The sequence below is a fragment of the Schistocerca nitens genome, chromosome 1, assembly GCF_023898315.1.
Source record: "Schistocerca nitens isolate TAMUIC-IGC-003100 chromosome 1, iqSchNite1.1, whole genome shotgun sequence".
Lineage (NCBI taxonomy): Eukaryota > Metazoa > Arthropoda > Insecta > Orthoptera > Acrididae > Schistocerca > Schistocerca nitens.
In genome coordinates, this window is record NC_064614.1 from 341,106,788 (window position 1) to 341,119,457 (window position 12,670).

At 40.8% G+C, this 12,670-nt stretch overlaps 1 protein-coding gene across 4 annotated transcripts in view; it reads left to right on the forward strand.

Moving 5' to 3' along the window:
• Positions 1 to 12,670, forward strand: part of LOC126248650 (leukocyte surface antigen CD53-like) — a 177,318-nt gene that overhangs the window by 19,911 nt on the left and 144,737 nt on the right. For all 4 annotated transcript variants that reach the window (XM_049949849.1, XM_049949860.1, XM_049949840.1 and 1 more), the window contains exon 2: positions 11,510 to 11,698. In XM_049949849.1, coding sequence (XP_049805806.1) covers positions 11,510 to 11,698 — 189 coding nt within the window. The remainder of the gene's footprint in view (positions 1 to 11,509; positions 11,699 to 12,670) is intronic.

Genomic DNA, 12,670 nt, shown 5'->3' on the forward strand with positions numbered 1-12,670 from the left:
TATTGCAAACTTATTTACAGTTTCTTCAGAATTTAATTGCACTGACAGATCTCGATGCCTAATCATTAAAGCAATACTAGTAAGTCTTTCATCCCTCATTTTATTTCTAATTGAAGCCTCTTTAGAGTAGAGAAACATATTTCAGCGGTCACAGTGGATACTTTTAATATGGCTAAAATCATAAGAAGACTTTTTTTTATCAAATGGAAAAACTGTTGGTCGCACTGCTCAGTAGCTTCTGCTGTAATGGCAGGTTTTTGCTCCAAAGATTTCCAGTGCTTGTGCCACATGTCATTTCCACTCAGAAGTATTACACCTGCATTTTCACCCAGAGATACTTGTGCTATTTTTTAAGACTTATTTTCTCCTGGAGTCATTACAAGTTTTCTCAGGTGGAAGCATCTGAGTCCCTTCGATCGTTTCTTCGTGTGGTTTAAAAAGAGCATCGAATTCTGTAATCACATGTTTCATAACGGGGCGAAATACGTTTCGACGGCAGCTTATTTCGGCAGTTTCTCCTGGTACATTGCTGCACTGGGTTTGCCTTCCAGACACCTGTTTTGCCTGCTCGAAAAGGATTGAGAACTGACATTCATTTCGAGTATTTTTCCGAATAGCTGCAACTGTTACATGTAGTTGAGACGGCGTAAGAAACTCCTTGACAACTTGCAGCGCCTTTGCAACCTTTCAACTGCGAAATGCTGACGGCTATAGGCGAAAACAGAAGTCGTCTTCAGAGCTGTGACAATGCTAAAGTTTTTCTTTAGAGACATTTACAGAACCTCGTTTTTTGTTGGTTGAGATAGGCCTCCAAAGCTACCGTACCCATCATTGTACGGTTGTCAAAGATCAACTTACGTCAAATAACTGTAGTCAAATACACATTAACGTTCTGCATTGCTTTGTTTAGGTTCGCTGTATATAAAAAGCTTTTCTTAATATAACTAGCGACACGATAAACTGGCTGTTTTCTAAGGTGGTCAATAGTTGGTATGCTTGAGTGGTGACATCCCTGTTAGCAGCGTCTTGAAGTGCCCTAAGTGTTGCGCACGCTACAGGAAGCATTTCTGCAAAGCTTTCGACAGCACATGCTTTCACGTCCACCACGTCTCACAAAGGGAGATAAGCGTTGAATGAGAAGAGTTAATTTGATGCGAAATTTTCCTCAAAACCTTGTCCTGGAGCGGAGATGTCGAAAAGAGTTCACTGTACTTTTCATGGTTCCGAAACAGTTCCATGTCACAGGTAACTAGCATGAACGAGCTAGAACTGAACTAAGTACGTGTGCCACAAAGTGTACGAATTGTGCTCTCGTGTACTGTTCTGCAATTATTGTTCTCAGGCCTCGTAACAGGCAGCTCATCATTGTAGCGCCATCAAAGCCTTGCCAAACCGATTTATCTACATCCAAGTTATAAGATAAGAGGTGCGTCATAATCTTCGTTGACATTGCTTGAGCTGAAACATCTTCTACGTAGACAAACTCGAGGAATCCTTCCTTATGGTCGATTTTCCAGATGAACAGTCTACGTATCGTAAACATAACGCTAGTTGCTTTCACTGTGATACGTCTTCAGTTTCGTCAGCCAGCACAGTAAAAAAACATGCCTCTATTACCCTTTTAAGTACTTGCGCTTGAATAGTATTACCACATAGTTCAGTAACTTGATTCTGAATTTCTGGAGAGACATACGTGGCTGTATTGTGCATGTTTTGTGCAAGTAAATCATTCTTAAGTGCTTCATCGCCGGCTCGAGCACGAAAACGAAGTAGTGCTCTAAAATCACCATCCTAATGTACGGGTTTCTTTTATTCGAGCTTCTCCAGAATCAAGGAATTTTTTGTAATTTCAGCACAGAAGAATTAATTTCCTCGACAGCTTTCATTCTTTTTGTATTCTGTTCAGCATTTTTGCTATTTTACAGATTGATGGACTCCGTAACATCAAGTGCTTTGCCTTACGCAACCTTTGAAAAATTTGATGCCTGCTGAATAGAGAATTTATATTTAGTATCTATATGGTGATCAAAGATTTCTAAAGTATTCTTCTAGTTAGCAAATGACTTACTAACAAAGGCTCGGAGTTCTTCATTTTTTTCAAATAAAACTCATATGTTGCGAGATGCTCCTAGCGTAAGGTTTCAATGCCTGGCAGTCCAATGACGTTGCGAAGAAAGGTTATTCTTCCCAGTAACTAGAAGCTTGAAGTATCCGATGGGATCCAGCAGTTCTGCAAGGTTCGCAGGAGAGCTTCTGTAAAGTTTGGAAGGTAGGAGACGAGGTGCTGGCAGAAGTAAAGCTGTGAGGACGGGGCGTGAGTCGTGCTTCAGTAGCTCAGTTGGTAGAGCATTTGCCCGCAAAAGGCAAAGGTCCCGAGTTCGAGTCTCGGTCCGGCACACAGTTTTAATCTGGCAGGAAGTTTCATATCAGCGCACACTCCGCTGCAGAGTGAAAATCTCATTCTGGTAACCTAAGGACATCACACACATCCATGCCCGAGGCAGGATTCGAACCTGCGACCGCAGCAGCAGCGGTCCCAGACTGAAGCACCTAGAACCGCTTGGCCACAGTGGCCGGCATATACATTAGTTAGTTAACTAGATTTCGTAGTGTATCTATTCCCTCTGCCACTTTTCGACACAGGAAACGTATTCGCTCTGTGAATATGAAACACCATCAACTGTTTATTGGAACGGCGACAGTGAAAATTTGTGCTGGAGTGGTACTAGGACCCGGATTTACCACTTTATGCGAGCGGTTTTACAGAGAGTACTCTACTGCATTGGGTCCCTACTTAGCTTGCATTTATCGCGAATCTATTGCCCAACGGAAAGTCCCGAGCGACTGGAAAAAAAGCGCAGGTAACGCCTGTATATAAGAAGGGTAGAAGGACGGATCCTCAAAATTACAGACCAATATCCTTAACGTCGGTTTGTTGCAGGATTCTCGAACATATTCTCAGTTCGAATATAATGAATTCCCTTGAGACAGAGAAGTTGCTGTCCATGCATCAGCACGGCTTTAGAAAGCATTGCTCCTGCGAAACGCAACTCGCCCTTTTTTCACATGATATTTTGCGAACCATGGATGAAGGGTATCAGACGGATGCCATATTCCTTGACTTCCGGAAAGCTTTTGACTCGGTGCCCCACTGCAGACTCCTAACTAAGGTACGAGCATATGGGATTGGTTCCGAAGTATGTGAGTGGCTCGAAGACTTCTTGAGTAATAGAACCCAGTACGTTTTCCTCGTTGGTGAGTGTTCATCGGAGTTGAGGGTATCATCTGGAGTGCCCCAGGGAAGTGTGGTAGGTCCGCTGTTGTTTTCTATCTAAATAAATTATCTTTTGGATGGGGTGGATAGCAATGTGCGGCTGTTTGCTGATGATGCTGTGGTATACGGGAAGGTGTCGTCGTTGAGTGACTGTAGGAGGATGCAAGATGACTTGGACAGGATTTGTGATTGGTGTAAAGAATGGCAGCTAACTCTAAATGTAGATAAATGTAAATTAATGCAGATGAATAGGAAAAAGAATCCCGTAATGTTTGAATACTCCATTAGTGGTGTAGCGCTTGACACAGTCACGTCGATTAAATATTTGGGTGTAACATTGCAGAGCGATATGAAGTGGGACAACCATGTAATGGCAGTTGTGGGGAAGGCGGATACTCGTCTTCGGTTCATTGGTAGAATTTTGGGAAGATGTGGTTCATCTGTAAAGGGGACCGCTTATAAAACACTAATACGACCTATTCTTGAGTACTGCTCGAGCGTTTGAGATCCCCTTCAGGTCGGATTGAGGGAGGACATAGAAGCAATTCAGAGGCGGGCTGCTAGATTTGTTACTGGTAGGTTTGATCATCACGCGAGTGTTACGGAAATGCTTCAGGAACCCGGGTGGGAGTCTCTAGAGGAAAGGAGGCGTTCTTTTCGTGAATCGCTACTGAGTAAATTTAGAGAACCAGCATTTGAGGCTGGCTGCAGTACAATTTTACTGCCTCCAACTTACATTTCGCAGAAAGATCACAAAGATAAGATAAGAGAGATTAGGGCTCGTACAGAGACATATAGGCAGTCATTTTTCCCTCGTTCTGTTTGGGAGTGGAACAGGGAGAGAAGATGCTAGTTGTGGTACGAGGTACCATCCGCCACGCACCGTATGGTGTATTGTGTATATTCCGGTCCAGGGAGGACATATTTATTGAGAGCTGAGGGCCTGGTATTGGCGAATAAATACGAGACAGCAGTGCCTGTGTTATTAAGAAGTACGATGCAATGCTCATTCGAACATGCATGCATATAGAAGTCTGGGCCGCGCCGTGATTCATGCACGGATAGCTGAAGCAGTTAAGGCGACTACTGCGTGAAACAGAAAATTCGCTTTGAGTCTTGATCTGGCACAAATTTTCATTGTCGTCATTCCAGTATACAGCCGATGATGGTTTCTTGATCGCTGTAAAAATTAATCAGCAAGAATATATTCTCTCGCATTATCAATTCTCAGATAATTTATCGATGCCTTACCTGTAGAAGCCTATTAATTCACAGTTATCCCAAGGCTGAAGCGCATTTTCACCCGGAAAGCGATTTTCTTGGTTGTTGGTCGACAGCGATCGTAAAAGATAAATATTTTATGGCTCAAAATCAGAAGAATAAGTGTGATGAGGGATGGTTTCCGAACCAAGACCTTGGATAGCTTCTTTTATGAAATCGGCAGAGTCCTGGCAGGTATTACCATAAAAAATCAACATGTGCTTCAGTCTTCTCGTTCGTTTTTATTAAATAGCGACCTAAAGACTCCTCAGATGAAAACAAATACAGCTGCTATGCACAAATCCTGGGAAGTAGTTAGTAGTATACCAACACCTTCCTTCTGTCACAAGATGCATAACATATTATTCTAAGTATTTACACTAATCTTTGTTTGAGATGTATTTTTGTAATGGTTGAACAACCAGTTTCTTATTTCTGAAGTTGACCGGTCACCTGAAAAAGTATTCGATAGGTACGCTCTATGGGGAAGCTAATGACGTTCAAGCAAAAATCTATGGTTGCAGTATTCCTAACCCCGACTTCTTGTTCGGATGTAGTATGGTTCAAATTCCTGCCTCGTCATTGTGAATTAGATTTTTCGTGATTTCCCTATATTGCTCTAGGCAAGTGCTGTCTGGTATGACAGACAGGTTGTAGTTTACAGGGGCAAAGGTCTCATATTCAACTCCAACCTCAGGAAAATATTTCAATTCGCACCAAAAGACCTTCTTCTCTTATCGCAATACCAAATGAAGAATTCCGGGCCCTACAGCTTCTTCTTCGTGGCGACATCTTTAAAATATATACGGAAATACTTTCATGAAATTAGTTACGTGCACCCCCTGCCAGGGACTTAACTCTGAACTGCAGAATAGTCATGCAGATGCAGAAATCAAACACCTCACGCTTCTTAACAAAGCGATAAGCAAAATCGTGACAAAGACCGCACCTCGAAAAACTGTGAACTGGACAATACTGTCGAAATCATTTATTGAACGTTCCTGCCCTGACGGATTCTCTCGCGATGGTATCTGCTTGTCAGTGACAAAATCCCTTCGAACGATAAACTACACAGCATCCACCTCAGTGTAACAGCCGCCCGCCACAAATGGGAAAACGTTGACTCGTTCGTTCATAGATTTGTGTCTGTAGCAGCGCAGGACTTGTGCTAAGAACACCACACACGCCCATGCCCGAGGGAGGACTTAAACCTCCGGCGTTAGGGGCCGCGCAATTCGTAACATCGCTTCTCTAGCCGCGCAGCCACTCCGTGCGGCCAAAATCCACAGAACAGTCTCTTAAATTGTTACAGGTGTTTCATTTAAGCGATACAGTTGTGTGTGAATAAAGAGAAGAAGCCAAGTAAGGAAAAGTTGTTCAAAACTCACCAACTCTTCTGCAATTGTAGAACTCCTCGTTCAGATGCTTTTGTGTTCTGGTGTAAATTGCAGACGTGTGTTTATGTAATTTACGCTTGCCTATTACTAAGCTGATGGATCCTTGATTAGACTATGCAGTGGCAGATGTCGCTGCAGATTAAAACTTTGCATCTTACTTAACCACACAATTAATTCCGTGTGTCACTATTGAAAAACAAGAAATAAATAAATTGTTAAGTGTTTGCCAAATATGTTTGGTCGTACACACTCCTCTGTCTGTAGATATTTTATTTCTTTTCATTCGTATTTTTTTGTGGTTATGGAACAAAATTGTGAATGATTACATTAATTTTGTCATGTTTGCGATTCTTCAGTATTATTGAAAATACGTGAGTTTGTCTTTGTGATTATAAGAGAAGCGTTTAAAAATTCCAGAAATGAATTGAACACGAGTGTCCGACGTTTGCCATTCTTCACCGGCTGCATGTCAGCTTGTTCACTTTATAACTAAACTTACATTTTTAACAAACCTCGGTGACCGCTACGGTCGCAGGTTCAAATCCTGCCTCGGGCATGGATGTGTGTGATGTCCTTAGGTTAGTTAGGTTTAAGTAGTTCTAAGTTCTAGGGGACTGATGACCTCAGATGTTAAGTCCCGTAGTGCTCAGAGCCATTTGAACCTCGGTGACCTGAGTTTTCTTTTATTACTTTCGTACATGCAGCCCTAGTATAGTATCGTATGTTGTCGTTAATTATTTCACTAAAAAAAGATTTTGCGTCGATTAGATGCGGCTGTAAAGGTATTGATGTATGCCATACATTGTACGACAATATTATGAAAACAGCCGGATAAAGTTGACCACTTTCATTTCAAAAATTATGAAATATCGTTTTCCTGTTACGTGTGCACATTTGTTTCACTATTAATAAGACTAATAACTAATGCAGTTTGCCACATTACTCTTTACTTTTGTTTAGGTACAATTAAACTATTTTTTTCGACATTATCTACGACGCACAGTAGGCTATTAAATTAATTATCTACCTATAAAGGAACATATTCTCAATTACATTATAGTTAGTTAACATTTGCCTAACACTTAAATTAAAATTTTTGTTACTACGTCAACCTAAATTGTAAAGTCTAGTAGAGTCAACAATTAGAATGAAATCTTTATTTTCGAGAACAACACCAGTAATCCGCCCCGGCAAACATTTTGTCGCGTCTGTAGTGTCTTGCGAGCAGATGAGGATGAAAGCTGACGCTATGTTCCAGTTATGAAGTGGCTCTTCCAACTTGTGGTCCCGATGCCTGAGAATACAAGCTAGAAAAATTTTCAGATAAGGAGACTCGGTGAAAGACTACTAACTCTGATAAACAACTAAAGCCAAACAACTGTGTATAAGGGGTAGCCAAATGAAAATGAAACAGACGGAAAAATATTTAAGTGTTTATTCTTTCAAAAGTAATCGCCATAACTGTCTATACATTCAGTTATGTGAGACAACATGGTCAGTGCCTTCATGGGAAAATGTTTTCATTTGGTATGGAAGCACGATTGTACCCAGGCGTGCACTTCTTCTGAAGCAAATCGACGGCCATGGATGTCTTTCTTCAGAGAACCAAAAATATGGAAAACGCATAGGGAGAGATCGGTACTGTATAGAGGATGTGTAAGAGATTCCCAGAGAAATTTCTGTAGCGTACTCGAACCAACGTTGGCAGCAGATCCACGTCGTGTCATTAAATAATACTTTCGCCGGGAAAAATTTGTTATTTCTGGCTCCGTTAAACGAATATGGTTATTTTCCTCTCACATGTTGCGGCAGAAGAAACGACCTTTTTGTTAAACTGTTTTGCTTAAGATTCGTTTTTATTAATTTCTAACGTTCGTCTAGTTGGAATATCACTGTTTGGTTCCTGTAATATAAACTTGGGCTACATACTGTCAATTCTTAAGTTGACAATTATCTGCAGGGTTACTAGAGACTCAAGCGTGTAGGAGAGAAACATATGTGCTGGTTAAAACCGAAATGCAGATGTGGCAAGATGGGTGGAAGGGAAACAAAAAGCGAAGTATACTTGTTGCAAGAAGAAATGCTTACTGGTTCAACATCTTGAAAAACTATCCACGGAAGAAGATGTAAGCAAAGAAGGGGATGACTTACGAGACGCAGTATTCAAATCAGCCAAAGACACGCTATATACGAAGTCATTGCAGGGACGGGGAACGGGTTTAGTAATACGAAACGAGATGAATTAATTAAATAATAATACAGAAAAAAAATCAGTACCTCGAAGGAAAGAATATAACAAAATCGGTCGTCAAGACAGGCATATAAGGCGTTTTGGGACGAAATTATAAGCAGAACAGAACATTATGGGAACCTAGAAGTGGTGTATCATTCGTGACACACCATAACAGAACAGGGAGAAATGCAGTCAAACTTGAAACACTACGGACAGCTGGGATGCAACGAAAAAGCACAAGAAACCTGGGAGCTAAAAAACCTAGGAGCAAAAAACAATTTAGAAATGAAGAAACTAGGTATCACATTTGCAAAGACACAGAATAAGGAGGAAACTGGAATCGAGGGAATAAATGTGGAATTAAACAGAGAAGTGTGCCTCTGAAAATTACAATATTAAACCTATTCAGCATAAGATAGAAGTAACTGACGAAGGGGACATGGGAGAAAGAAACGATCCTAACTATGCAGATATTATTAGTCTTTTAAATATTGCTCTGGATGACGGACTTGTAGTAGTAACGTCTTAACAGAAACAGGTTAGAAAAAGGGACAGGATTTCAATTAGATGGTGCACCTAACTTTCAAGGATCTCAAAAAAGCGTTTCAAAAACTGAAGATAATGTGTAAACCATATCTCTTGAGCTACACATTAATATTTACTGTTTTCAACAACTAAAACTAGAGCTACACATAAATATTTTCAGATTTCAACAACTAAAACTAATGTGATGGCTTTCTTAGGAAAAGAATCTATGGGTGGTAAAACACTGGAGCAAGTAAGTGTCTCATTTCCAGTACTTCGGGTTCGACATAGTCTGTGAAGACAACAATGGAATAAAAATAAAACAAACACCTTTCAGAGCACATGTGGGGTAATTGAAATGATACTCAAAGGGGAAGTGAGGAAAGAGACGCATTAGGTATTTGGCACTTTCCACATTGTTGTGTAGATAATGATGTTCACCTCCAAGAGAGAAACGTCTTTAAAATTTAGAAAAATCAAAATAAAATTTCATCAGATCTGTGAAAGATTTCAGCTGTCAGGAACATCTACATAAGGGCAGAATTAGGGGCTCTCTAAGGAAACCTTGCAGTACAAACCTTTGGCGAGAATATCAGAAGGCAGAGGGACGACAAGATGATGGAACTGGAACAGTTTATATTAGCCTAAACCGAAATAGCACGCCATAAAAAGAAGAAGAATGCATATGATTTTCACTAGTTCTACAATAGGCGTCTGTCGCCTGAATCTCCTCCTGAAATGTTTGTGGATAGCTGAGATAGCTCTAGAGTGATCTTCAGGAAATTGTTAGAGAATTTCGAGTACAATATTGACACGTAGTTTTAATTTATCAGATTCATCAGTATGGATTAACACTTCGATAGTGAGTTCGTTGTGAAAGATTAAGTCTGACGATGGTTTGTAAGAGTCCTAATGGTTTTTCTTTTCTTTTTGTGAGACTGATAAAAGAAAAGTTAAATCTCCTAATTTTACTTCTTGGCCACCTCAATCAATTTCACGTGATTGGACATTTTCTTCTGGCACCATCCGAAGAGCATAACTGGACTCCAGTAAAAATTCCGTAGACCTAGTAACTCTTTTGTACAGTTGATAAACATGGGATATAGTCCTGCTACACTTCAGAGTGTGTGATAATGTCCAGTATTTTGCGGTCAGGCTTGTCGTGATCAAGAAGAAAGATACTTTACCATTTTCAACAGACAGTATTTTGTAAATCAAAAGAACCAATTATAGTACATTAGAAACAAGATATGGCATATTACTATAAAGTTGCGACCAACTCGCCACTCATGGGATCATAGAGCCGAACTGCTCTCAGCCATGATGGCTACCGCCTGCTTATACCCTCCAGCTGTCGCCAAGGAAACTGTCATATACGCATTTCCCTTATTGCCAACATAGATGTGACATACTGGATATAACCAAATTTCACTGACTTGTATTAGTTTTCGAGACAATAAAGTTTCCCCTTCCTGGGACAATGAATTCACGGTGTTCTTATTTCAATTTCCAGGAGTGTAGATAGTTATTGTGGTGTGTTTTGTTATACAGCCACTACTTTTACCAATTTTGAAATTCATTTTATATTATAATTAAATTTTTAATTCGGTGAATGAATATTCCGGCTTATAACTCAGAACATATTACAGGTTTATAAATTCTGTTACTATGTTTCGAAGGAGTTCCTAAAATTCTGTAGGTAGACATTTGGTTTGTTGGAATCACATAAGGCGTTTGGCGCTATTGATTTTCTAAGTTCAAAGACAGTAACAAAGCTCGCAATGTGAATAATTTAAGTCCTATTGGGTGTATGTATTTTAGACCATAGGGCACTTGGATACGCATTCTTGTCTTCATGTCTCTTTAATTTGGTGTATCCGCCTAATTGGTTTAGATTTGTAAATTATAGATTGTAGCGATCAGTCGTCCTTTGTAAATTTTATTGTGCAGATCTAGATTTCGGCTTGAAGCTAGCCATTCTCAGTGCACTATCATTTTCGCTCAATGCATGTAATGCCTGTTGGTCGGGCTTCATCCAAAGTTCATTGAATGTTCATTGAATGTTTAATGAACTGTGGATGAAGCCCGACCAACAGGCATTACATGCATTGAGCTAAAATAATAGTGCATTGAGAATGGCTAGCTTCAAGCCGAAATGTAGATCTGCACAATAAAATTTACAAAGGACGACTGATCGCTGCAATCTATAATTTACAAGTCAATATAACAGTCGCTGAGTGCAACAGCTTTCTGAATGGAAGGTAACCTGATGGTTTAGATTTTATCAATTCTGGGGCCGTGAAATGATTTTTCATCTGCTCAGCTCCTGATATTGTGATATCTGATGCCACGGTCGATTTACAACCGCCGTCCGCCTGGGTTTTCCCCGCAATAGTAACCAGTCAGAGCAGTTTTCCTGCACCATTCCTGCTAGCCATGTCACTACGTGGCAAGTCTTTTCCGCCAATAGCAGAGTCTGAAAGTATCGTCTGCTAGGTTAATAGCCGACACCAAGACACTGCCTCGTGGCGAGCTGTGTTCCCCGGTGACAAGCCCTGCAGTTGCTGCGCCGTATCAGTTGTCAAAACAGACTGCGCGCTCTTGTCTTTAATGTCTCGGCGTTTGGCCTTCTCTGTATGCAATGTCTCAAGGATTTTACTGATTTATCGTGCAGGCTATTTTGCACAGTACAACATTTCACTGTAAAAATTAGAGTATCCTTCTATACCTTTAAAATTATTTTTATTTTACATAATACTCTTGGCCATAATTTTAATCCTTAACTGCAGTTGAAATATTTCACCTTAATTTTCTTATTAGCTTTCAGGTGTTGCTCTCGTGACTATTGGTACTCTCATGAACCAGCAACTGCAGGGAATTGAAGACGTACTGAATGGAAAGATGCATACTCCATGCACATTAGCTGTAGTACTTGGCAGTTTTCTCATCGCAGTTTCCTTCTATGGACTATTTGGTGCTTTTAAGGAGCGTCGCTACTATGTCGTAACGGTAAATACTGAGTAATGTTTATAAATCGTTGGATCTGTTGTGGTTTACATTACCTTTCACGCCTTGTGTCACAAACTAAAATAGAAGACATGTGGCATTGCAAAATTACCCTGCGCGAAAGAAGTAGCGGTCACCTTTTTGAAACCCCGTCATTTTCCCCCATTTTGATGCAGAAATGCGACATGCGATTCAAATGTGCCTACTAGCATCCTCAATAATTATGCAAAAGCGTGATGCCCTGCGACGTTATCTTTGGGCTCGGCGGCGCTTCGAACAGCGAGATGTTGATATATGAGAAAGAAAGACCAGAGCTCAAAGTTCACCTGAGGTGTGGGGTAGGTTAACGTTCTCATATTGACACCAAATTTCACCACAATTCTGCCCAACGCTACCGTGGACATGTCACACGATGGGATTGTCGTCACACACCCCTCTCGCTCCATCACTCACACTCACCCCTTCTCCTGACGCCTCTGGGATGGAAGACAGAGCCGCAACGCACAGCGTTGAAATCACGCCATTTTCTTACGGGTGGCTGAGAAAAACATTGCAGACACATTGCCGCTTAGAATCGACACGAAAAGGTCTCAGCATGTGCCGCAGCGGGTGATAATGAAACAACCCCTCCCCTTGCGGCGTTCATTTACACACATTTCGCCGTCAAGAACAACAGTTTGCAGTGCGATGTGCAACAGAACGACTTTTTTTACAACCGTTGACTCTGCTGACACCCCTGGACGATTTAACCCTTCTCTGACGATATAATGAGGCTGCAGCCCCAACCAACATGACTTTGGAGTGTAGCACAACCACTGTTTCTGCTCTGCTGTAAAGTGTGGAATCATTTGGGACCATTCGAAACCATTCAGTGAACTCTGAATGTGATCCGAATCAGCATAGGGTGTTTGTGCTTTTTTAGCCCTCCTGTTTCATGCCTTCCTGTTATATGATCATGCATGATGAATAAAATTA